The sequence below is a fragment of the Narcine bancroftii genome, chromosome 5 (assembly GCF_036971445.1).
Source record: "Narcine bancroftii isolate sNarBan1 chromosome 5, sNarBan1.hap1, whole genome shotgun sequence".
NCBI classification, from domain to species: domain Eukaryota; kingdom Metazoa; phylum Chordata; class Chondrichthyes; order Torpediniformes; family Narcinidae; genus Narcine; species Narcine bancroftii.
In genome coordinates, this window is record NC_091473.1 from 171,002,336 (window position 1) to 171,029,090 (window position 26,755).

General features: G+C 44.2%; 1 protein-coding gene across 1 annotated transcript; it reads left to right on the plus strand.

Annotated features, from left to right (window-relative positions):
- Positions 1 to 183: 183 nt before the first annotated feature.
- Positions 184 to 26,755, plus strand: LOC138764186 (uncharacterized). Its single transcript, XM_069939750.1, has 4 exons — positions 184 to 694; positions 14,807 to 14,951; positions 21,271 to 21,432; positions 26,185 to 26,755. The coding sequence occupies exons 1-4, from the start codon at positions 610 to 612 to the stop codon at positions 26,399 to 26,401; spliced, it is 609 nt and encodes a 202-aa protein (XP_069795851.1). The 5' UTR covers positions 184 to 609; the 3' UTR covers positions 26,402 to 26,755.

Genomic DNA, 26,755 nt, shown 5'->3' on the forward strand with positions numbered 1-26,755 from the left:
GCTAAACAGCACATTAAACATCAAAGCCCCGAGCAACCACTCGCTCTATTTTCAAGGCTGAATCGTCCTTTATCTCCATTGTTGCAACTTTTAAAAAAAAATCTCATTCTCCACCGAGACGGTTCATCTGATGCGGGGTCTCGACCCGAAACGGTCCCCTCAATCCGTTCCCCACCGCTGAGATCCTCCCCCCCCCCCCCCACACACAAGTGTTGCTTCATACTGAAACCGCGGCTGTCATAGGCCGAGAACGGGGTGGGGGGGAGAGTGTAACGAGAAAGGAAGTGACACTTGCCTCAGATGTATCTGTTCTAACGGGTGCAGGGCAACTTTCTGCATCGGTCACCAGCAGATGGACCGTCTCGGCCGCCCCGCTTCCAGGCAGAGGGATGGCTTGAAAGGCTCCAGCGGGTGATCCCGGGCAGAATTGTTGCCTGCAGCCGCCGCCGCCGGTCCGGACAGTGTCGGCAAAGCGCTCGCACTTCCAAAAGCGGCCCGGGGTTTCGCTGAGAAAAGTGTCACTGAGACCAAAGCGAAGATTCCTTCGCCCCCCCCCCCCCTCCTCTCCCTCCCCCTCCCCCGGGCAATTACCTCGTTAAATCGCTGGAAATGCAAACGACGACAGAATCGCTCGTTAATAATGCAGGGAGCAGCGTTTTCTCCGAAGATGCGAATATCGCCCAGAATCATAAAGGTGAGTGGGTGGGGGGGGTTAACATTTTTTTGAACGCAGCAGCAACACGGCACTTGCCGGCGGCGCTGCATTTGTATAGCACGCTCTCTTCCTGGAGGCCATTGGTCCGGGACCAACCCCCTCGGGCGTCCCCAACATCCCGGTCCAACTTCCTTCCCCCCCCCCCCCCCTCCCCTGGGGCACCACAACATCCCAGTCCAACCCTCCCTCCCCTGGGCATCCCAGTCCAAACTCCCCGCAGCATCCCAGTCCAAACTCCCCCTGCAGCATCCCAGTCCAAACTCCCCGCAGCGTCCCAGTCCAAACTCCCCGCAGCATCCCAGTCTAAACTCCCCGCAGCATCCCACTCCAAACTCCCCGCAGCGTCCCAGTCCAAACTCCCCGCAGCGTCCCAGTCCAAACTCCCCGCAGCGTCCCAGTCCAAACTCCCCGCAGCGTCCCAGTCCCCCTCCCCCGGGCACCCCAAAACATAACTATAACCATATAACAATTACAGCATAGAAACAGGACAATTTGGCCCTGATCCAAGTACCCTCCTCTAATCCCACTTACATCCATATACTTTTCCAACTCTTTCTTAAATGACAAAATTGACCCTGCCTTCACCGCCTTTCCCGGAAGCCCATTCCACACAGTAACCACTCTCTAAGTAAAGAAGTTTCCCCTCATATTCCCGGTGCACTTCCAGTGCGAGACAGATCACCGGTTCAAGCACCCGTCTCTGAGACTAGGGTGGTGTATTGAGTTAAATATTCCAAGTTTCTGCAGAGAACTTATTTAAAAAGTGTGTGAATTAAGGAACACAAGATTCACAGTGGCTTGGTATGGATTGATTTGGTTTCAAGGAAACGAGTGAACTCAGTCTTGTCGGTGAGTAGTCTGGTTAATGGATGATTCAGTAGTTTGATTGAGCCAATTGTTTCTCGCCTGTGTTGGCGGAGAGTTGGAGGCCGAAACTTACTGATGCTCTCGTCTACTTGTCCTGCCATCCACGCGTTGGAGAAATGCAGCCATTCCACTGGTATTAATTCCAACCATTTAGTGGGTTATCTATTTTCACAAGATAACTTGTGTTTGCTATTTCACCTTAGATTGTATTCATTTTATGACTCGTGCCTGGCTGGTTTTGTCTAATAACATTGAACATTTTTCTTTACAGCCGCCAACTTAAATTGCTCGGAATTTCTTGATTTTCTTCAACTTAGTCAGGGATCGGAAAAAAAACCCTGTAGGATTCCACTATTTCCACCTTCTCCTGTACTTTTCTCTCTTCTAAATGGTTTCTCTCCACTTCCCACACCTTCTGTCCTCTATCACCTCTGGGAACCAATCTTATTTCCCCATATACCCATGTAATTTTTTTTAACTTATTGTGTTGGATGCTTGATAAAGGCTTCAGACCTGAAAAACCCTTATCATATCCAATTAACACCTTTTGTTGGTGTGGACTCCTTCCCTTGCCAGCCTTCAGTCTTTAATCTGGCACCTGCCTTCAGTCTTTAATCTGGCACCTTCCTGTTCTTTTCTTATACCTTGAAGAAGGGCTCAGGCCTGAAGTGTCAGTAATAATCTCTACCTGCTGTGGACTCTATGAGACCGGCTGAGTTCCTCCAGCATTTCTGTGTGTTTTTACTGTAATCATGGCGCCTGCAGACTTTCATGTTTCACTGTAAAACATGGACTGACCATTTCTACCCTTGGATACTCTGTGACCTGTAGAAGTTCCTCAAGAAATTCTTTGTCTGCTTATAGCCATAAAGTTTGCTTTGAGTGCAAGGTAGATGCTGCCAGAAAATAATTTAGGTATATTTTCTTCTGCTCTTTACGTCAGTAAGAATGACTTTTGCAGGTCTATATGCCAACAGAGAGTACTCCCAACTAATTCCACATGGAGAATTCTGTTCTAACACTGGAATTATGTCATCTTTATGAGGGAGATCCATATGCTTCTGATTAATTGTTGACCCAATAAGAGACCATTTTGGTCTTTTGGTGATAATTTCATTTGGTGTTTTTAAGTTAGAAAGGAAGAAAAAACCCAATGAGCTTTCAGTGATTTTTAGGCAATGTAACTAATGTAGATCAACAAAAATATTGGCACAGAAGGCTGGCAATTGATTGGTTGGTTATCAGATTTATCAATGTCTGAGATTGATATAAAATGGAGTGATACATTATTTCTCTGGTTGAGCTAGTAACAGAGTTGGTGTTGGCAATGTTCTTGGATTGATACGATATGTTTGTGTATTTGAGAAGGTGTTCACTTTTGGGTTACTGTTTGACCCAAACAAAGTGATGAATTTTCTCTCTGCAGTGAGTATCGATATGTTTGTGTATTTGAGAAGGTGTTCACTTTTGGGTTACTGTTTGACCCAAACAAAGTGATGAATTTTCTCTCTGCAGTGAGTATCTATCTGTACTCCCAATACTGGGTAAATTCATCTTGCATAATGGTGGTATTATTCAGGCTAAATTATTTAAATAGCATTTAAGTTTGTGCTACTAAATTCCTTAACTGATTATGGGTGCAAGAGCCAAGCAATGGCAATGGATAATCATTCCCCTAACTGGCATCTCTCACTTCACCCCCGCCCCTCCACCAGCTTTTTTATTCAGGTGCCTCTGGTGAAGGGCTCTCTGGCCTGAAATGTTGGTCACCCTTTACTTCCACTCGAGGCTGCGTGGCCTGCAGAGTTTCCCTAACACTTTTGTGTATTGCAAGACAAACACAGCTTCTGCAGACTTTTCTGTTTAACTTGCATTTTGTTGTCAGGGAGTTAAGAAACCGTCTCCTATACTGTTTCTTGCCTGTTGCCTTTATGGCAGATATTTCACTGATAGACATTCTCAGCACATAAATGTTTAATACCCTCCCTTCTTTCTGGTTCCTGATTTGGCTTTGGATGCCCTTAAGGCAGTTTTAAGGCAGGGCAAATGTCGTGTCACTGGACTTGGAAATGACTGTTAAATCCATATCCCCGCCAGATTACAGACATGGTCAATTGAGTTGCTGAAAAGACGGACAGCCCTTAAAGGAATTGTGGATCTTAAAATGGATTCTCCTGCCCCATCATGGAAGCTTACTCCAGCTTTTCAACAGAAGTGTTGAAGCATTAAATGTATCCTATCCTCATATTTATTTCATTATGTAGTCAATACCACAGAAATTTTATTTCTCAGAAATGCTTCATAATCATTATAGTTGATGTAGGAATCTGTGAAGGGTGGTGTACCTTTTGCACTGTGTCATCACTTATTAAATCTTTAATCTCCAAGGACTCTTTTCCCTGGTCTCTGTTGAGTCACTGTATTTGTGGTTGGGGTGTCTCAATTTTATTGGTGACAGGTCAGGAAATGGAAAATAAGAAGCTGTGAACCTTGTCAAAAGTAAAACCACGTCAGTTGCCAACCAGCTGTTCAACGTATGTTGACTGAAATGGTGAAGAAACCATGCCCCCAGCATGAATCAGCATCTTGGGAAGAGGCAGGAGAAACTTGAAGAAAATATCTATGTACAGTCATTTTGCTAGTGAGAACTGAAGGGGATGAAGTAATTGGAATGAATGTCTTTTTTAATTTCACTGTGCTGTAAATTTCTTTGTAAGATGCATGGTCAAATTAACAGGGAAAAAAAAACCCCACAAAGAAATTCATTAGAATTCCAGCTGCAAAATCTTGAACATTCAGGCACAAAGTGTTTAATTTGCTTGGATGAGTAGTAATTGATTAGTATTTTCTGTTACAACAGCCCGATTAAAGATACAGTTTCCTGCACCACGTAAAAAGAACATCCTATCACTGTTTACTCATCTATACAATCTGTAATTACCTTACAATTTTTTCAACAGTATTTTTTTTTCTCTCTGTTTTACATACATATTCAGATCATCTGGTCCCTGGAACGAGTACCCTCAAGGCCATTTCAAAGCCAGTCTGAAAAACACTCGCATGTCATGTAGAACCAAAGAATTCATCTGTGGAGCGGAGAAGATCGAAATCATTTGTTTCAAATACTAGAGCTTTGTTAATTTTGCTTCACTGCAATATTTCAAATAGTTCCATCAACATCTGAAAATGCACTGATCAGAATAGTTTATCAGTAAGTGTGAAGGCTATGATAACTGAATGCATAATCAGAATAGAAAGGAAACCATACATGTTTTAGTGATTTCATATGTCGATTTCATTTTATAAAGTTAAAGTCTTCATGACTAATGGTATTCAATCCCATTTAATTTAACATGGATGTCTCCGGGGATTCCTGTTAGGTTTGCTTTTAAATCAAGTCTGTTTTCGCACATTTATTTGTTCCAAGAAGGGATACTGATTTCCACCCTTTCCTCTCTTTCGCCTCCCCCCTCCCCCTGCTAAAAGAATTGGGACTTCATACTAAAGCAGCGTAGATTTAGGATGAACTAATGTCAAGAGAATTGATTGTGTTCCAATAAATAATTAAATAGGCGAGCAACCAAAGGGAGTTGCAGTGCTAAGGAGTATACAGGGCCATTTTCTAGATTAGAAGTCAGTAGGTGTTCTTTTACATTATGCCACAGTGTCATCTTTTCACACTCATAGACTTTCTTAATGTGAGGGCCAATCACCTCATGGAAAAGTTAAATACTGAATGGCATTCAAGGCAAGCTTGATCTTTTAGACTATTTTGATAGTTTGGCTGTTCCAGGTCACCGTTTTTGTGAGATCTATTTCTGCTGCTGGGCATAATTATCTTGGACTCATGAAATGGGTCATGATGATCGTAGCCCTCTCACCACCCCCCACCCCCCCAAATTGTCGGGGAGGGCAAATTCCTGGGAATTTGGACACAGTGTGAAAAGGCCTGGGAGGTCCTGTATTCCTGGGAATTTCACTGGGGTCACCGCTCGCCCTCAGTGTGAAAAAGGCCTGGGAGGTCCTGCATTCCTGGGAATTTCACTGGGGTCACCGCTCGCCCTCAGTGTGAAAAAGGCCTGGGAGGTCCTGCATTCCTGGGAATTTCACCGGGGCCACCGCTTGCCTTGGGTGTGAAAAAGGCCTGGGAGGTCCTGCATTCCTGGGATTTTTACCGGGGTCACCGCTCGCCCTCAGTGTGAAAAAGGCCTGTTTCCAATTCTTACTGGCTGTGGTCTTTTGATGAGAAAGGTAAGGATCCAGTTGGTGAAGGGGATGCAGAGGCCCAGGATTTGGAGCTTATTGACCAGCACTGAGGGAATAATGGTGATGAAGGCTGAGCTGTAGTCGATGAAGAGTTGCCGAATGTATGTTGCTGTTTTTGAGGTGATCCAGAGCTGAGTGAGGAGCCAGTGATATTGCATCTGCTGTGGAGCAATTGTGATGGTAGGTGAATTGCTGTGGGTCTTGATCTTTACTAGGTATGTGTTCATCCTGGCTATGACCAACCTCTCAAAGCAAGGTTTGAGAGCTACTGGGTGATAGTCATTTAGCCAGCTCAATCTGCTCTTCTTCAGCACTGGGATGATCGATGCCCTTTTGAAGCAGATGGGAACCTCTGTCTGCAGCAGTGAGAGGTTGAAAATGTCTGTGAGCACTCCAAGTAGTTGGTTGGCACAGATTTTCAGTCCCCTGCCAAGCATTGTCCTTCTGAGGTTTAGAAGAGATCCCAGATGTATCAGTGTCTGTGACACAGGAATGTTCATGAGCCATTGCTCTGCTGTGAATGTAGTGGCATAATGTCTGAAGCAAATGCTGATAACTTTTGTGAAAAAAGAATTTAACTTGTGGGGTTAAATCTATTTTATTCATAATTACCATGCATTATTCAAAATGCAAAGCAAATATTGTTCTGGTTAGAGATGGGTTTTATGTTTCCAAGTTTAATGATAGCCCTCCTAGGATGTGTGGAAGATGTCAAGGAGGGTGTAGAGCAGGTGGGATTCTCGGGTGGCCATTGCAGTTGATTAGCATTTGTCATGAGATGAGAGAAAAGGAGGAATAAAACATAAAAGTGGGAAATGTTGTTTGAGATGTGAAGCGAATACAATGGTTGACACTATGGATAGGAGATAGAAGATAGCCTTTTGAAGAGAGAGAGAGAGAGAGAGAGGTGGGGGTGGGGGGGGTGGGGAGAGGAGGGCTTGCTTCCTTTCTGCTGAAGTTGTGGGAGTGGAATATAGCAAATGATTAGCTCTAACCAAAATGCCCAGGGTTGAGCTCTGCTATGTTTGTTTAATACTGCTCTGGTTAACCTGCAGCCTCTCTTGGCCTGGCCATGAATCGGTTGCTGTGCGTGGATTAAACTTCCACCAGTGAAAGACAAACTGATAAGCAATCAATTACATTCTCATTTTTGTTAATCATTCATGCTGATTGATTAATGTGGAGAGGTGTTGGTAGAACTTGCGGTGATGTTTATTGTGTAAAAGAACAAAATAGACAAAATAAGTTAATTTGTAAATGCAGGTTTAGTAATAGAGGGTAGGTCATGTCTTCATTGGTATGGTGAGATGGTAAAGGGTATAGTTCCTCCCGATGAAAATGGAATTAAAAAAAAATCTTCACTAATGTACTTCCTCATGGTGGTGGCAAATTACTCCCCCAATTTTGGAATGAGATGTGCTGTATGCAAAATCTCACAAATGATGAAATATAATCAGAACTCAAGAAATGCTGGGAGAACTTTCAAATTCCAGTTTGTCACATTGTATTTGAATATAAAGCGCAATTTTAGAAAATTTACAATGGCTATAGTTATTTTTCTTCCACAAATAGATCATATTAAAAGAAATAAATTGCAGAAACCATAAGCTACAACTGTAGGAAATCTGAAATGGAAACCCAAAACGGTAGAAGTACATATTATTGAAGATGCCTCCACAAAGGGCAAATATTAATGCCTTGATTGTTCGTCAATGCAACAGGACTAAAAATGAAAGATAATTATGATTCCTTGCAGAATAATAGAGAAAGATACAGCTAATTAAATCACGGGGAAGAATTAGGTAGAATAAAAGCCTCGTACATTTAGCACAGGAGCTAAGTAGCAGACAATTACTGAATTGATTCCGTTTATAAAGCTTGCATGATCAATTTTTAGGTTTTAATTTAAAAGATCCTGAGAAGCAAGAAACTGTTTGTGCTATCCAAAATGGGATAGGATAATAAATAAAATATCTATTATGCTGAACAGACCCATAGGAATATCAGTGGAGTTAACAGTAGGCCATGAAAAATGATTCTTGGAGCAACTCTTGATTTTCTGGAATGTTTTTGTGGGTAGCTTATAAAAATCCTCTATTTTCAGCTTTGGGTATGTACTAAATAGTTGAGCACCCCTTATCCGAAATGCATGGGTTTCAGATTTTGGAATAATGTGTTTAGGGTAACTAATGTTACTTTGTGTCTCTAGTTGGATTTGCAGAGACAATAGGAGGTGCTTGTGAGAGTTTCACAAGTAGGTGCTAATGGACCAGTATGTTTGAACAATGTCCAGGCTCAAGAACTGAGAAATCTTTTGGCTGCAAAACTGGTGCCATTTCTGGTTGAAGTTTGTTGACCTAAGAGGGGCCACATGGTTTTACAAACGGAGAAAAATACATCCAATGTTTTCAACAGCAGTTGATGGTAAAGGCTGCAAGTTGGCAGACATGCTTCAAGATCCCATTTCAAGATGGGGCTTGTGTTCCAAGTTCAACCCGTTCTAAATCTCTGTGGTCAATTACAGAAGTTGTGGCTGGTTATTGTTTTTCTCCTGGAATAGGGGAAAAAGAAGAACTCCTTGTAGTAACCTGGAAGAAGAGGTTATCTTTTGCAAAAACACCAGAGAGGGCAAGTTTCTTCAGCAAGACACTTAAGTGGCTGATTGAAGGAGATCAGTTTGTGTGTGTCCAATAAACAACCAACATCTCTCTGAAACCAACACAGATCTTCCTGAGCGGTAATAAGTTAAAGCACCAGAGCCCGGTGAAGATAATAAATGCTAAATTCTGTGCACAGTATGGAAGATTGTCGGATACCAGTGAACTTGGAGAAGTGAAAAGTGAATGATTGGACAGTGAAAAAGAATTTTACTGAATTTAGGTTAAGTATTGATCTCATTGTTATGTATTAAGAAAATAAAACCAGTTTTGTGTAAGTAGCCATTGTCTTAGTGAATTTTTGTTGCAGATGGTTTTTTAGCCCTTTGGGCTCTTTAACACTATGGCAGCACAATAACATCAGCAGGATACCTGTTCTTCTTTCTTTGGCTTGGCTTCGCGGATGAAGATTTATGGAGGGGGTAAATGTCCACGTCAGCTGCAGGCTCGTTTGTGGCTGACAAGTCCGATGCGGGACAGGCAGACACGGTTGCAGCGGCTGCAGGGGAAAATTGGTTGGTTGGGGTTGGGTGTTGGGTTTTTCCTCCTTTGCCTTTTGTCAGTGAGGTGGGCTCTGCGGTCTTCTTCAAAGGAGGTTGCTGCCCGCCGAACTGTGAGGCGCCAAGATGCACGGTTCGAGGCGATATCAGCCCACTGGCGGTGGTCAATGGGGCAGGCACCAAGAGATTTCTTTAGGCAGTCCTTGTACCTTTTCTTTGGTGCACCTCTGTCACGGTGGCCAGTGGAGAGCTCGCCATAGAACACGATCTTGGGAAGGCGATGGTCCTCCATTCTGGAGACGTGACCTACCCAGCGCAGTTGGATCTTCAACAGCGTGGATTCGATGCTGTCGGCCTCTGCCATCTCGAGTACTTCGATGTTAGGGATGAAGTCGCTCCAATGGATGTTGAGGATGGAGCGGAGACAACGCTGGTGGAAGCGTTCTAGGAGCATTGGTATATGTGGGCTGTAAATAAGTTTTAAAGGATGTTAATGAAGAAGATTGGTGAAGGCACAGTGGTAGACATCATCTAGGTGGACTTTAGTAAGCCATTTGACATGGTTGGCTGGTCAAGAAGTTTAAGGGTGAGGTAGCTAATTGGATCCAATATTGGCTTGGTGACAGGAAGTAATAGTTATTGGTGGTGAAAGGTTGATTTTCTGATTGGAATTCTGTGCCCAGCATTGTTATGCAGGGATCAGTAACGGGACCTTTTTTATGACTCATGAATGTAGAAGATCTGATAGATAATTTTGTGGATGACACAAAAATTGGTGATATGATCGACAGGGGAGACTAAGGCTACATCAGGATAGAATAAATGGAAAGTTGGGTTCATGTGTAGACGAAATTTAATCCTGGCAAGTGCAAGGTAATGAATTCAAATAGGCATAAGTCACGTGCAATAAATCGAAGGGATCGGAGGAATGTTAAACAGGGAGACCTTGGGGTTGAACTTGGTGTTTCACTGGAAGTGTCAACACAAGTACTTCGGGTGGTAAAAAGGCATATGACATTGTTTGCAGTCATTAGTTGGGGCATAGAGTTTAAAAGGTGGAATGTTATGTTACATCTTTGCAAAATAATGATTGGACCAATTTGGGATATTGTGTGTAGATCAGACCACTGAACAACAGCAAGGGTATGATTGAGCTGGAGAGAGGGTTCACCAGGATGTTGCCTGGATTGGAGAACTTTAGGCTCAGCCTGTTTTCCCTGGAGCAAAGGAAGCTGAGAGTATATAAAATTGCAAGAGGCAAAGATGGTGTAAATACGGTCAATCTCAACGGGGGCCATGACTACCTCCTCCCCCTCTCCCCCGGGGTCCACAGCGCATTAAGAGGGAGCCACAGAACAAAATCATAATTTAAAAAAAAATTATGTTGATGGTAGGGGAGAAGAACAGAAGAAGCCAACTAAACGACGGTTTCACAGGGAAAGGGGGCCCATAAACTTTGAACAGAGTCCTAAGGTGGGGGAGGGGGTTGCATAGCCAAAAATGAGAGAGAATGGCTGGTTAAGGTCAGAGGAAGGAGTATTAAAGATGATTTGAAAGGAGATTTTTTAATTTGGGGATTGGTGGAGTCAGACAGTCACTGCATTTAAGAAGCAGTTTAACGGGCACTGGAATAAGCAATAGGGAGGGCAAAATTATGGGATGGAAGTGATGGCCAAAGGGCCTGCTTTGGTGTTTCCCAACACCACCAAATTCAATGGGCAGATGACTCAGCAATATTGGTCGGTAACTCGGTGTAAACATATTAATTGAATTTTATGTTGTGCGTACTTTGGTACATAATTGTTACAATACACAGGCATTTCTGCTGACATGTATCTATCAAGAGTGGTACAGAGGGTTTCCTCTGAATATCGCGGGAACTGTGAAATATTTGGAACCCTGCAAGAACAAATGGCAGAGGAATTCAACAAAAGTTCCAACTGAAAAACCTTGATCAAAATTGTATGTCCTCTACACTGGAAAAGCATCAAACTGGTATCTGACCAGATTTATATAATGATAAACCAATAATGGTCTCTGCTTAAAGCGATTCCTCTATACTTTACTAGTTCCAGGGTCTCTCTCAAAACACAAATAAAGTATGCCTTCGTGATCCTTCTGACAAACCATTAGTGCGGCTGGGAAGTGATCCTACACCTCACCTGATCGTTGACTGGAACTCGTCTGCTGCCCTAGCAATCAACACAGTCTGTGTGATGCCAAGTACTAAAAAAAAAGCTAAATCAAAAGACTGTGAGAAATAAGGGTAAGGATAGGTTGTGCTGTTCTTTGAACTTGCCGTGATGTTTAATAAGGTTTGATTGTCCAGCTCAGTTCCACTTTGCTGTATCCCCATGTCTCTTAATTCCATTGCCACCAGCAAGAAATTTAAATGCAGTGGTTGTCATTATCAGACTTTGTGCTTGTGGGGTGGTCGTATTTCTGTTTCTTAATTCAAGGTTGTAACCGAAAATGTTCGTTTTGGAAATATCAGTGAAACTTCAAAGTCTGCAGACTCTGTGATGGTAGTAAAAACACCAAAATGCTGGAGGAACCTAGTCAGCTTTTCAGCATCCATAAGAAGCAAAGGTATATTGCTGACATTTTGGGCCTGAGGCCTTAATCAAGGAATGAGCCAGAAGCAGGAAATCTCAGATTTCAGACAGTGCCGGCTCGGGGAGGAATCCAGACCAACAAAAGGTGTTAATTGGACATGATAAGGGGAAATTATCAGTGACGTCCTCCTCCTTCAAACAAAGTGACTTTCCCCTCGACCACCATCAACTTAGCCCTCACCCGCATATCCTCCATTACCCGTATATCTGCCCTGGTCCCCTCCTCCCCCACGCACTACAAGAACAGGATTCCTCTTGTCCTCACCTACTATCTCACCAGCCTCCGCATCCAACACATCTTCCTCCGCCATTTCCGCTGCCTACTACATGATCCCACCATTAGACACCTATTCTCTCCTCCCCTCCGCCTTCCATAGGGACTGCTCCCTCCACGTCTTCTTTGTCCACTCCTCCCTCCCCACCAATCGTCCCCTTGGCACCGACCCCTGTAACTGCAGGAGATGCTCCACGTACCCACACCTCCTTCCTCACCACCATTCAGGGCCCAAAACAGTCCTTACAATTGAAGCAACATGTGAATCTGCAAGGGTCATCTATTGCATCCGGTGCTCCTATTGTGGTCTCCTCTTCATCGGAAAGACTGGGCGCAGACTATAAGAGCATCTTGTCTGTGTCCACCATAATAGCATGGATCTCCCAGTGGCCACCCATTTCAATCCCCCTTTCCCATTCCCATGCTGACATGTCTGTCCATCATGCACTTCCAGACTGAGATCACCTGCAAATTGGAGGAACAACATCTCATCTTCTGACTGTGCATCCTCTAACTGGATGGCATTGACATAAACTTCTCAGGCTTTTATTAAATTGCACCCCCTCCCCCCATCTTCCCCACCCCCGTCACCTTCCCCAGCTCTATCTTTCCTTTCCCTGACTCCTTTCATATAAATGTGATAAATTCTCATCTTTCCCCATATCATTTCCAATTAACACCTTTTGTTGGTCTGGATTCCTCCCCCAGCTGGCACTGTCTGAATTCTGAGACTTCCTGAGATTTCCTGTATCTGGCTTATTCTGTGTCTTCCTTGAAGAAAGGCTCAGGCCTGAAATATCGGCAATATATCTTTGCTTTTTATGGATGCTGAGAGACCAGCTGAGTTCCTGCTGGATTTCAGTGTGTTTTTGGAAATATCAACCACTGGCATTAAATTCTATGCTCTGAAAAATGCTGTTCAGCTCAATGACTTCATCTTGATATTTAATCTAAGAGTAGAAATTGAGTTCTTTTATATGTAGGCAAACAGCCCCAGGTTCTGCCCTTTCATCTTCTTGAGCTCTCTCAGTCAGTGTGGCTGGGCTGTCCTGCGCTCTCTCGGTCAGTGTGGCTGGGCTGTCCTGCGCTCTCTCGGTCAGTGTGGCTGGGCTGTCCTTGGCTCTCTCAGTCAGTGTGGCTGGGCTGACCTGCGCTCTCTTGGTCAGTGCAGTTGGGCTGGCCTGGGTCAGTGCGGCTGAGCTAATCTGGGTCAGAGCGGCTGGGATGGCCTGGGTCATTGCGGCTGGGCTGGCCTGGGTCAGTGCGGCTGGGTTGACCTGGGTCAGTGTGGCTGGGCTGACCTGCGCTCTCTTGGTTAGTGCGGATGGGCTGACCTGCGCTCTCTTGGTCAGTGCGGATGGGCTGACCTGCGCTCTCTCGGTCAGTGCGGCTGGGCTGACCCGCACTCTCTCGGTCAGTGCGGCTGGGCTGACCCATGCTCTCTCGGTCAGTGTGACTGGGCTGACCCGCACTCTCTCGGTCAGTGCGGCTGGGCTGACCCGTGCTCTCTCGGTCAGTGCGACTGGGCTGACCCGCACTCTCTCGGTCAGTGCGGCTGGGCTGACCCGTGCTCCCTCGGTCAGTGCAGCTGGGCTGACCCGCGCTCTCTCAGTCAGTGCGGCTGGGCTGACCCGCGCTCTCTCTGTCAGTGCGACTGGGCTGACCCGCTCTCTCTCTGTCAGTGCGACTGGGCTGACCCGCGCTCTCTCGGTCAGTGCGACTGGGCTGACCCGCACTCTCTTTCCACTTTTGTCTTAATAAAAATAATGATTAGGCACATACTTCAAAAGAGCACACAGTATGGAGTTAGTTCAATAGCCCCCTGCTTTCTGTTGTTGAAAATAATGGATAATGAATCATAGAATCATACTTTGTCTCTTCTCTCGTTGATACTGCGGCAGCTTTATTATCGGGGAGACAGGTGAGTATATTTTCCAGTATTGTTTAGAGAGGACTTGACAGTCTGTTTTCATCCAAATTATTCATTGAGCATCAATTAAATCCTTCTGCTTTAACAACTTGGTGGACTTGATTTGCTTAGTTACATTTCATTATAACTGCAGTAGCCATTATTAATGGACAGCAGTTCTGGAGATCATTTGGACAAGTTGTGAATTAGCTGAAGAAAAAAGTTAAAACACCAGGTGTAAAATGCTTTGTACTATGTATTTATGTATGCTATGTATTTATGATTACTTGCGCTAATTACGGGATTCTCACTTGGTCAAACAGTATAGAAATTGCTTGAGACAGTGAAACCCCAGTATCTGGCACCTATGGAGACTGGTAGAATTTGCCAGTTGCTTGAGATGGCGTGTTGTGTTATTGCGATGGGGGCACCAATTTTAAACTTTCGTATTTTTTTTAACCTATTAATTTTCCGTAATTTTTTTCTTCTTTGCTGGTTGTTTGAGGCTCTCAGTTTCTCGAATTCCAGATTATGGAGATTTAACTATATTTGTAAACTGGAAAATAAAATGCAATATCCTGTTCATTTTCCGCGGGGACCAAGATCCCAAGTTTGTTCATTGGTCACATTGAATCTGATTGCCTGAATCCATCTCTACTTGATTTCTTTTTTACGTATCAAGTTTACAGTGGGTTTCACTACTGAAATACACGTGTGCTTTGAGTTGGATTTGAACACGACTGTTTTGTGAATGTTTCATTAAAATTCATTAGCTTTTTGCAGTTAAAACTTTCACATAATTGATATTGATTCATTGAATTTCTACCTAATTGCCTGCTATATCCTGTATATACACTGAAATGTCATATTCTTAAGGTTCCCTCTAACAGAAAATTTATTACATCTATTTTGTCCTTTTAGAAATTATATAATGTGCTATTTTCTATATTTACAATATAAATTATTGAATTTTAAATGAGGAAATATTGCTGTTTTATTTCAGCTACCGCAAAATACGAAGACTTTGGTTTTCGAGTGGCAGTGATTGCTTCCATTATCAGCACAGCTGTAATTTTATTGATGAGCATGGCTTTTTTAACAAGTTGCCTTATCAAATGTGTGAGGAAGAAAAGAAGGACACAGCAGAGGTAAGGAACCATTTCTTAAACGGTTACAATTATTGTTTTTTTTTCTTGCCAATTTGTCCTTCAAAGCAATGGAAAAAATGGCCACCAGCCATTTGGACACTTTTCGTGCATGAGCCTTTCCACAAAGAACAATTACAGCACAGAAAAAGGGCACTTTGACCTCTCGAGTCTGTGCCAAACCACTTTTTATTGTCTAGTCTCACTCAGTCTCCCATCCATATACAGGTACACAATCCTTTATCCGGACATCTAAAATCTGGAAAGCTCCAAAATATGTAATTTTTTTCCTGGCGCTGGTACAGCAGAGGGAGAGAGAGAGAGAGAGAGAGATAGCAGCTTGACTCTGGTGGGCGAGGGGAGAGAGATGGCAGTTTGACTCGGGTGGGTGAGGGGGAGAGAGATGGCAGCGCGACTCGGGTGGGCAGGGGGAGAGAGAGATGGGAGCGCAACTCGGGTGGGCAGGGGGAGACGGCAGAGTGACTCGGGTGGGTGAGGGGGAGAGAGATGGCAGCGCGACTCGGGTGGGCAAGGGAGAGAGAGATGGGAGCGCAACTCGGGTGGGCGGGGGGGAGATGGCAGCAAGACTCAGGTGGGCAGGGAGGGGAGAGACGGCAGCGCAACTCGGGTGGGGGGAGAGATGGCAGAATGACTCGGGTGGGTGAGGGGGAGAGAGACGCCAGCGTGACTGGAAGAGGGTGGATACGGCAGCACAATTTGGGTGGGCTTAAATCTGGGGCAGCTGGCATTTGTTCTGAAATCCGGAAAAATCTGAAATTTGGAACACACTGCTCCCCATGGGTTCCGGATAAAGGATTGTGTACCTGTACCTGTCCAAATTTCCCTTAAATGTTAAAATTGAGCCCGCATCCAGCATTTCAGCTGGAAGCTCGTTCCACACTCCCACCACGCTTTGAGTGAAGAAGTTCCTCTAAACTTTATCCCTTTCATCCTTAACCTATGTCCTCTTGTTTAAATCTAACCCACCTTCAATGGAAAAAAGCCTATTTACATTTACTCTGTCAATTCTCATCATAATTTTAAACACCTCTATCAAATTACCCCTCATTCTTCTGCGCTCCAGGGAATATTGAACTTTTCCCTGTAACTCAGTCCCTGAATCCGGGCCACATCCTAGTAAATCTTCTCTGCACTCCCTCTATCTTAGTGATATCCTTCCTGTAATTAGGCAACCAAAACTGCACACAATACTCCAAAATTGGCCTCACCTATGTCTTGTACAACTTTAACATAACATTCCAGCACCTAAACACAATACTTTGATTTATGAAGGCCAATATGCCAAAAGCTTTCTTTACAACCCTATCCACATGTGATGCCACTTTCAGGGAATTATATATCTGTCTTCCCAGATCCCTCTGTTGGGCCTCATTCCTCAGTGCCCAACCATTTACCATGTATGTCCTACATGGTCTACAGCCAAGCGTGTTTCTTTTTGCATTACAGTATATCCAGCAGAAATCAATGTATGTCCACAGGCAGCAGGATGTACCTCTTTAATTTATCCTTCTAATCTAAGAGTTTTGCCATCACACCCCTTGCCCTCCCATATGCACTTCCCACAATATTGTATCATCTCATTCTGTTTATATTGGACTGCTTGTTCAGATATCCGTAGCGCGGATAGTAATTGTCAGTAATCAAATGAGCCTTGTGTTCATACAGATTACTTCTGTAGTGTCAGGAAGAGATAAACCTTCAGATCATCCTGCAGCTTGTTTTTCACTCCAGTTTACAGTGTTTTGCAGCCTTTTGTGTCTCCATAAAATTTCAATGCTTTCTTGCTGGAAAATATGGAGGCAGTGACAATTGCGTGAAACCGGAATCTGTTTGCATACTTTCCAATGCGTGGTTACCCATCAGTGTAGACTGACTTCCTGAGTTCTTTATGACAGGAAACTGTGTTGGTGGAGGAGAAACCCTTTTTAGTTTGGAGGAAAATGTTTATTATCAATATAAATGACAAATAGAAAAATACCAACGAGATGTGATCCTGTCGACACAGAGATATAAGGAAAGGTGGAAAGATAAACTTTAAGCTAACTTGGTGATTTTTCTTAAAACCGCCAGCCATCACAGGGTGTTCCAGTGCTCAAAAATCATGGTTGATCTCATCTGTGCCTCAACACTACTTCTCTATTCTTTCCCCACATGCCCTGACTCATTTGAAGTTAAAACATCTGTCAGTCTCTACCTTTAATATACTCAGTGACTTTCTTCCATTGCTCACTGGGTAGAGAATTTCATGGAATTTCAACTCTAAGAGAAGGAATTATTTTCTCTCTCTCCCCACTCCTCTCTCTCTCTCTCTCTCTCTCAAATGGGCAACCACTAATACTAAATAGTACCTTAGATCGTTACTGCAGAGAAACAGGCCCTTCTGCCCTTCTCGTCTGTGCTGAACTATTATTCTGTCTAGTCTCACTGACCTGCACCCAGTCCGTAGCCTTCCATACCCGTGCCATCCGTGTACCTGTCCAAATTCTTCTCAAAATGTTAAAATTGAGCTCGCATTCACCACTCCCACCGCTCTCTGTGTGAAAAAGTTTCCCCAAATGTTCCCCCTGAACTTTTTCCCTTTTACCCTTAATCCTGTCCTCTGGTTTGTATCGACCCTCAGTGAAAAAAGCCTACCTCCATTTACTCTATCCATTCCCTTCATAATTTTAAATATCTCCATTAAATCCCCCCCCCCCCCCCACAATGCTCCAGGGAATAAAGTCCTAACCCGTTTAACCTTTCCCTGTAACTCAGTTCTTGAAGACCAGGCAACATCCTCGTAAATCTTCTCCACTCTCTTTCAATCTTATTGATATCTTTCCTGTAGTTAGGTGACCAAAACTACACTTAATAATCCAAATTTGGCCTCACCAATGTCTTGTACAATATTAACAACATCCTGACTCCTATACTCAATACTTTGATTTATGAAGGCCAATATGCCAAAAGCTCTCTTTACAACCTATCCACCTGATGCCACTTTCAGGGAATTATGTATCTGTATTCCCGGATCCCACTGTTCTACCCCACTCCACAGTGCCCTACCAGATACTTCCAGAGGTGAAACGCATCCTTTCACCATTCACCCTGTCAATCCCCCCCGACAAATCTTGTATGCTTCAATAAGATCATGTTTCTTTCCTCCCATGAGAAAGTACAAACTCCTAACAGACAGTGTGGGATTAAAACCCCAGTGCCTATCGCTGATGCCGTAAAGGCATTGGACTAACCGCTACACCAATCATACCACCCTTTCTGGAGACAGTCAACAGAAAAAATCTGCTGGAGAAACTCAGCAGGTCAAGCAATGCCAGCGGGAGAAATGTTTCGGGCTGGAGTCCTTCAAATCTGAGAGTGCAGAAGGGAGATAGCAAGTGGACACGGTGGGATTGGTCATTGGGGAGTTGTTGATAGGTGTTCGGCAAAGGAAGAGAGAGACAAGAGGGAAAATGAGGGAAACAAAAGGGTCAGGTGTCAGGGGGAGCTGAGTGATAAACGGAGACAAAGGGTGCCAGTGCGGAAATCTGATAAGAAGGCGCTGATCTTGCTACAATGAATGTGGGAGAAGATCAATAGGGAAGTACAGAAGGGACCAGATGGACCCAACATTGGGGAGGGGAAAGAATCCATGGGAAATGTGGGTGGAAGAAGATGGGATGAGAGAGGGAGGGGGATGAGAATGTGTTGGGACCAGGGTTGGAGGGTGTGGGGAAGGGGAAAAAAATGGGAGGGAGGAGGAAGAGCAGAAGATTTCCAATTGGAAATCTGTGCTTGGTCTCACAGTTACTGAGGAGGGCACATCAGGAGCACTGAGTGCAGCAGGTAAGGTTGAAGTAGGCCCACATGAAGGGCTGTTCAGGTTCCTGGATGATGTTGATAGAGAGGGGTAAGGGCAACCTTGCATCTCCTGCAGTTGCAGGTGAAAATACCAAGTGTCCTGGAGAGGTGGCTGGGGAGCGATCCTTGGGTGCAGCGCTAATTTTTTTAGGTGCTGGAGATCACCAAAAACGGCAACAAGGGTGTACCTGGAGCGGCCCCCTGAGGTGCCTGGAGCAGTGCCCTGGTGAGCTCTGGCAGCACTGCATTCCTGGCGATCCTTATGGAGAGGACAGGAATAGTTAGACATGGCTGGTGCAAAATCTAATTGCAGTTGGTGGAAATGGTGATGAGCAGAATGCAAAAGCTGGAAGGATGAAAGGTGAGGACCAGAGGGATCCTATCTCTTTTCTGTTTGGAGGTTGGGGTGAGACCGGAACTCTTGAGAAATGGGAGAAATATGGGAGATGGCTCTATTGACTGGAGTAGAGGGAAAGCTGCATTCCCTGAAAAAGGAGGACATCTCGTGTTCTGCAATGGAAGGCCTCAACTTGACAGCAGATGTGGCACAGGTGCAGAAGCTGGGAAAAATGGATGGAAGGTGTATAGTCTCAGTGGTTGTGAGAGTCTGTGTTTGTAGTAAATGTCAGTAGGTATTTACTACAAGATAAGGGGCGGCACGGTTGGTGTATCGGTTCATGCAACACCTTTACAGTGCCAGCAATCGGGACCGGGGTTTGAATCCCGGTGTTGGTACATTCTCCCCGTATCTGCATGGCTTTTCCTTGGGGACTCCGGTTTTCTCCCACCGTTCAGAACGTATGTGCCGGGGGGTGTAAATTGGGCAGCACGAACTCGTGGGCCAAAATGGTCTGTTACTGTGCTGTATGTCTAAATTTAAATTTTTAAAAAATTTAAATAGCTTGTCTCCTGAGATGGGGACAAAGAGCTCAAGGAAGGGGAGAGAAGTGTCCAAGATAGTCCAAGTGAATTTGGGAGCAGGATGGAGGTTCGTCGGAATTCAGTGGGTCAAGTGTCATCAGTGGGAGAAAAAGATGACAAATTTTGATTTCTGCTCATGGAGGGTTTCCTGCTCTACTCCTTTGCATGAAAGCCTCACATTTCGTTTGCCTTCTCAATTACCTGCTGCACCTACATGCTCATTTTCTTTTGACGTTTCACGTGTCTTCACCCCAAGATTCTTTTCTACCTCAACCTTTTATACTGCACTTTCAGTAATCCATTTGTTCTTCCATTCTTTCTTCAAGGCGGGTAGCCTCACAGTCTCTCGCATTGGGCTTTGCCTGCAATTTCTTGCCCATCCTTCTTTTCTTTCTTTGGCTTGGCTTCATAGAAACATAGAAGATAGGAGCAGGAGTAGGTCATTCGACCCTTCGAGCCTGCTCCGCCATTCAACGAGATCTTGGCTGATCTTAAAGTTCAGTACCCCATCCCCGCCTTCTCTCCGTAACTCCTCCGTAATCTTCGCGGACGAAGATTTATGGAGGGGTAATGTCCACGTCAGCTGCAGGCTCGTTTGTGGCTGACAAGTCCGATGCGGGACAGGCAGACACGGTTGGTTGGGGTTGGGTGTTGGGTTTTTCCTCCAGCGGCTATGTCGATGTCAAGTCTGAGGAGTTCATGTGCGATGAGGGCAGACCGACGTTCAGGTCGGTGGCTGTCAGCCTTGTCTAGCATGGTTCTGATGTTCCAGCATACGAGCTTGAGTTTGTGAGCATCTTTTGAGGGGGAGGACGTGGAGGGGGAGGACGTGGACATGTCCTCGGGCCTGCGCAAAGGAGCTTTTAGATGGAGTGCAATGTGCGCAGTACTGGCCCCACCCTTTACACCCATGGTTCGTGTGCCGTGGCCAAGCAAGCTGGGACGTGGCAGCGAGATCCTTGGGTCGTAGGTTTTATATCGGAGTGGCCTTCTCCTATGCAGGTTTCTTACCCGAGCTGGAGGGGCCTGCCTCCCCTCCTAGGTCGGACCATACCTGGTCCACTTAATACCATCCACTTAATGTGTAAGTCCCTTTGCAAGCTCTTTCTGACACCACATGGAGGTTGTCATCAGTAAACCTGGTTATGGAATATTCAGTTCATTCATTCATCATTAATATAGCTTAGAAGCGAGGATCCCAAACTGATCTGATGCAACATGCAAGTTTACCGACTGCCATCCCTCATCTGACCCATTTATGCGAGTGTGCTATCAGCCACCCAACCAAAACTGTCTTGTCTTGTGCTGCAACCCTTAATATGGCATGTTTGTGGCATCTTATCAAATGCTTTTTGGATATTCAATATTAATTCATCTACTTGGTCCCCTTCATCCATGTTGTTTTGTACATTCTCAAACAACTCAAGCAAATTTGTCAAACATTATTTCTCTTTCATAAAACCATATTGACTTTGCTTGATGCCTTCTGACCGACTAAGGGTCCTGCTGTGTATTGAAGCAATCCTGCATAATTTTTTTCCAGAGAGTTACAAACCTGGTGTCAGGTTGAATGCAATCTATTGGAAGAATCAAGAGACTTTTATCATGGGTATAAAGGCAGAAACAATAGCAACAATAAACACAGGGATAACATATCAATTGATGGAATTGGAGAGAGTGGAATGGAGAACAAAGGATTCAACAGGTAAAATGTTTTGAATCCGTGTTGATTAAAAATCTCTTGGTTGTAAATGAATATAATGCATTAAGGGCTCTCGGCCTTTTTTAAACTGCCATCCTTCAGTTTGTGAACAGTTATTGGCACAACGCATTGAAAATCCTGTGTATGTTGCTAAATCTGTACTGAGATAATTATCAATTATTTGCAGAGGATAAATAAATTCTTGTTCACTTTTGGCAACCTTCTCTGGAAAGAAGCAGGCATGGAGTTTGTGATGTCCGACAAGAAAAGGACACTTGTCACCAATCAGTGTTAGTGGTCACGTTTCACTAAGAGATGCTCTGGCGAGAAACTGAAGGGTAACTACGTGAATGGGATCCCAGCGAAGGAGCCTATGTTCATAGTTGCTTGGGAAGTAGGTATCTCAAAGTTTTCTTCTTAGCAGGGTCGAAGCTAGAACAAGTCTTAGCGGGGGACGTTAGGGTAACCGCGGGGGGCCACGATCTGATACTTGAAAACTGGCTCAGCGGGGAGGGGGAGATGGGAGGAGGGGATGGTGCCTACCATGCACCTCCTCTGTGCGGTGGCATCCCTCTGATATAGCAGAGAAATGTGTCGCTTACGTTGTGTGGAGGGTGATGCTAGTGACGTTAGTACTGCGGGTGGGGGAATCCCAATTCCTCATTTGAGAGGCGATGGCCGTGAGCTGGTGGGAGAGTCACAATACCTTGATGGTGGGGGGAGGGGCAATGTCAGTTGACGCCCGCCTTGGCGCTGTCCCTGCTTCTTACGTTTCCCCTCAGGAAGGAGAGTGATAGGCTGCACCTCCGTTCTGAGTCATGGAAGATGCATTCGCATGAATTTTTAATGTAGAATGGACTTTGCACACCAGCAATCCTGTGGACAACCAAGTGAGCTCTTGGTCCAATGGGGAGATCTGAAACAATTGGAAACCAGGCTTCGCTGCACACATGTCAGGCATGGGCACCTCGGAAGCAACTTGAGGACTTGGGTGTGAACAAATCGGGCTTCTGTCAACCTGGCCACACCAACCTTTGTTCAGAACCTCATCCTTGAACCTTTTTCCAGCTCCCTTGCTCTAACTACCTTCCTTAGTCTTGCCCCCTTCCATTTCTGCACCCTCCATTCTCTATTGACCTCAACCTCCAACCTCGCCTCACACTCCAACTATTGACTGATTCTTCTTTCCAAGATCTACTAACAGCTGCCTAACCCCACCTCCCGCCAGTCCTAGCAGTTATATCACCTGAAGCCCTTGCACAGGATCCCATTTCTCTCCTGGAAAACCTCAGGAGGACCTTCAGCTGCTCAATCTCAATAGCTTAGGGTTGTGAATTGAAGAGGGACACTCAAGGCTCCTTGTTCAGGTTAGTTGTCTACGTTGAGAAATACAATCTGTATCTGTACAACACAGCTTCCCCCTTGCATAATTTACCATTGTGTGTCAGAAAAGTAGATCCCGAAAATTAAAATTGCATCTCCTCGGTTTCCCGTTCTGATGTGCTGCCTTAGCAGGCACTTGCATCGAAAACAAATAATATGCTCTCCATCAAGCCAGTGTGTCCATGAGTTTGTTCCTCCTTTTTTTCAACAATTCAGGACAGGAGCAGTCAATAACAAACATCTAGGCTATAATTTTAATTTTAATGGCTGAAACTGTTGCATTCAAATGGAAGTATGCCTTCAATACTTACACTTTACCTGGACGAAAAGAAAGTTGAGGGACCGGAAAGTAAAGCCCCAAGTACTGTATGTAGCTTGTTCAACTCAGATGGTTTTATTGGTTGATCGACACAAGATTCTTTGAAAGTGACAGCTTACAGAGAATACTATGAGGGAAACATTTTCTCTGTGCTGGATTGCTTAATGGATTCCGGCAGGATGGTATGAGCATAAGCAGGTTTCAAATCGTTCACAGCTGCCAACTTCTGCCAGATGTGGGGGATGTGAATGTTGAAGGTCCCATTCTACTTGGGCTCCTCCCGGTCATTGTCCTTGCAAGGGAATCAGTCAGAAGATTTTCTCAGGAACAAGTCCGACCATGTATTTCAGGAAAAAAATAGATTCTTTTTGTTCTTTTTTTAATTAGTGACAACTAAAATTCGACTTTGGCTGATGAAGTGGATTTTTATAATCAGCCTATTTTTATTTAATTTGAGTCCATTAAAGCTACATGTGGGTCATAGAAGAAGAAGGCACATTCCCAAAGCGGGAAGCCGATTTCAGATGTATTGTCAGAGTACATGCATGAGATCGCATACAACCATGAGATTCCTTTTTCCTGCCGGCGAGGCAGAATTACCACTAATTGTTAATGCAAAAAAAAAACTGCTCAATGTACACATAAGCAAGTAAAGAAATGTAAACAAACTGCAATACAGAGAGGAAAAATAACAATCAATAAAGTGCACAAGTAAGAGTCTCTGATTGAGTTTGTTGCAAGGAGTCTGATGATGGAGGGGCAGCAGCTGTTCCTGAACCTGGTGGTATGAGTCTTATGGTAACAGCGAGAACAGAGCGTATCCGGGGTGGTGTGGATCCTTGATGATTGCTGCTGCTCTCTGACGGCAGCGTTCCCTGTAGATGGTCTTGATGGTGGGGAGGGTTTTGCCTGTGGTGTCCTGGGTTGTGTCCACTACCTTTTGCAGGGCTTTCCACTCATGGGTATTGCTATCCCCGTACCATATTCCTTGGTCATATTAATATTTTTGGTCAGAGGAGAGGAAACCTTTGGCCTCAGAATGTTATTATGTTATTTATTAGGTGTGACTGTGCTAGTTGAATTAACTGTTCTTCATTTACCTGTTTAATATTTAATCAATTTGATGCCAAATCTCCTTCCTGGATTTAACTTGTAATAGTCTTCATCTGTTTCTGCCTTCCCACTTGGCTCAGATACAGGACCACTGGTTCAGTTAAAGGCTCAGCGCATATTGTTAAAATCACAGCTATTGCTTTTGTAAGTTGCAAGAACTGATTCTGAGTTGAATTTGTCGAGCTGGTGTGCCTATGGACTGAGCTAGAAGAGCAGATATGTATTGGGAGCACCTGTTCTTCCACCCTGGCAGCCTTGCAATGTCCTGGCAAGACTAAATAACAGAGCTAGAGGGAAAAGTTGGTCATTGAACTCGAAAACATTCTGGGTGATGCTGTGAAAATGGGTGATGCTCTTTGGACAATAAAAATATTGAAGGATTAAATGACAGATATTGACATTGAACACCGATCTGTCCAGCACTGGAAAAGGCCCTTCAGCCCGTGTGTCTGTGTCAAACATGATGTTCAAATCAAAATAAAACTCAGCAGCTTGGACATGGTAACTGTCCCTCCACATTTTTGTCTGTCTACAAACCTCTTCAGTGTTCCTGTTCTATCTACTTCCAGCACTAATCCTGGCAGTTCCAGGCACCCACCACTCTCTGTGTGTATATGTAAAAATAAAAGAAACACCCAACACATCTTTAAACTCCACAAACAACAGTGTCCCAACACTGATCCCTGCGGAACACCATTGGATCTCAAGCCAGAATAACACCCGTCTAACACCACCCTCCATTTTCTATGAGCCAGGCAATTGAATATCCAAACTATTGATGCAGCATAGAACCCATGCATCTTTCTTTCTGGATCAGCCTATCATGGGGGAGCCTTACTAGGGACCGTGTAGACGACGTTCACTGCTCTACCCACATCCATCACCTTTGTCACCTCCTCAAAAAAAATTAAATTGAAAAGACATGCATAGATGAATGTCCCTAATTTGACCATGATTTTATAATTGTGTGTAAACCCTGTTCCCAAGTACATCCTTTCTAATAGGTTCCCTACCACTGACCTGAGCTCTTTCTTGCAATCCTTCTATTTCTTTGTGACCCTGTCTGATTGTTGCTTCCTAAACCTTGCCTGTTCTTCTTTTTTCTCTTTGACTAAATTTATGATCTCTCTTGTCATCCTCTTTTGTCTTGCCATCCCTGTCCTTTCTTGATTTCCCTCCTCCACCCCCCCCCCCCCCCCCCACCACCACCATCAATGGAACATGCTGGCCCTGGACTCTAATTACATGTCAGTTGTGGGACTTGCATGTGATTACAGCTGCTTCCAATGAACGACCCCCCCCAAAGCTCCTGACTCATCCTTTCATATTTTGCCGTCCCCCAATTTAGTATTTTCCCACAAGGTCCAAGCTTATCCTTATTGATAAACTCTTGAAAGTTAAAGAATTGTGATTCTTATTCCCACAATGTCCTCCCACTGAAATTTCTATCAGCTGGCTGGGCTCATTTGTCAAAACCAGGTTTACTGTGGCCCCCTTTCTTGTTAGAATCTTTACATTGTCAAAAATCCTTCCTCTATGTACTTAAACATATTTCTCATGAAAGAGTTGAGAGAGTCTATTTCAAAGTGAGGGGTATTGTGTACCACAGTATTGATCTGTGAAATAGCGCGGATTCCATTTTGATCTATGGTCCTGCTAAATTGGATCCTTTGTGGATCGATAATTGGATGGTGTCACTGGTCTAAGGATGATCAATATCCAGCAGGAATCCTGGTCACTGGGACCTACAGGAAAGCTCATGCATTTGTCAGGTGAAGGCTATGTTGGCCTCCTATGGTGGAATGGTTTACTGATAGGACTGTATGTTCATCCATAAATAAAGGTCACCACGTTTCCGCAAGCAATTATTTTTACCTTGAGAATATTTGAAAATTGTGCTCATTATGAACTTGGTTTTTTGTTTGGATTGTTGAATGTAGGCCCCAAAGGATGATTACAAAGGACTTGGAAATTGTACAGCATTGCAGAGAAAATGCACCACGAGTCATCTTTCGTCCATGGAATGTCGATGTTCCTGGATCTACTGATGCCCAGATTTTATTGGATTCGGTGACTGATGAGCACATGGTTCAGATACCTGAGTATCATCAAACTCGAGACAAATCTGGACACCACATTCCAAGACACCATCCTTGACACTGGAGCCATTTTGTACTTGGTGGAATAGTGTTTGACAGGACAGAAATGCTCCTGGAAGTAACCTGCTTGGGAATGACATGTGCCTTATATTTAGCAGAACTGCAGACTTCTGGTTTTATTAAAGTCTCACTGACAAAATGTTTATAATAAAAGAAATGTTCACTTGTGACGACATACCATTTCATTAATCCAATCAATGGAAATGAATAAAAGTTGCTCTGACATTCATTATTAAGTTACTAGGTTGTAGTATATAATGCATGTAAGTTGCAGTTTAACCCAGTAGACTGCAAAAAAGTGTGTGTGTGTCTTAAAGGCTGTCTCATGTTGAATAAACCAATTTTCATTGTA

Bases quoted from the DNA above. Each gene is read 5' to 3' on its own strand.
- LOC138764186 (XM_069939750.1), top strand. From the start codon at position 610: ATGCAAACGACGACAGAATCGCTCGTTAATAATGCAGGGAGCAGCGTT. The intron at 14,952-21,270 runs GTAAGGAACCAT...ATTTTTTTCCAG, and splicing joins AAAAGAAGGACACAGCAGAG to AGAGTTACAAACCTGGTGTC. The intron at 21,433-26,184 runs GTAAAATGTTTT...TGTTGAATGTAG, and splicing joins GAGAACAAAGGATTCAACAG to GCCCCAAAGGATGATTACAA.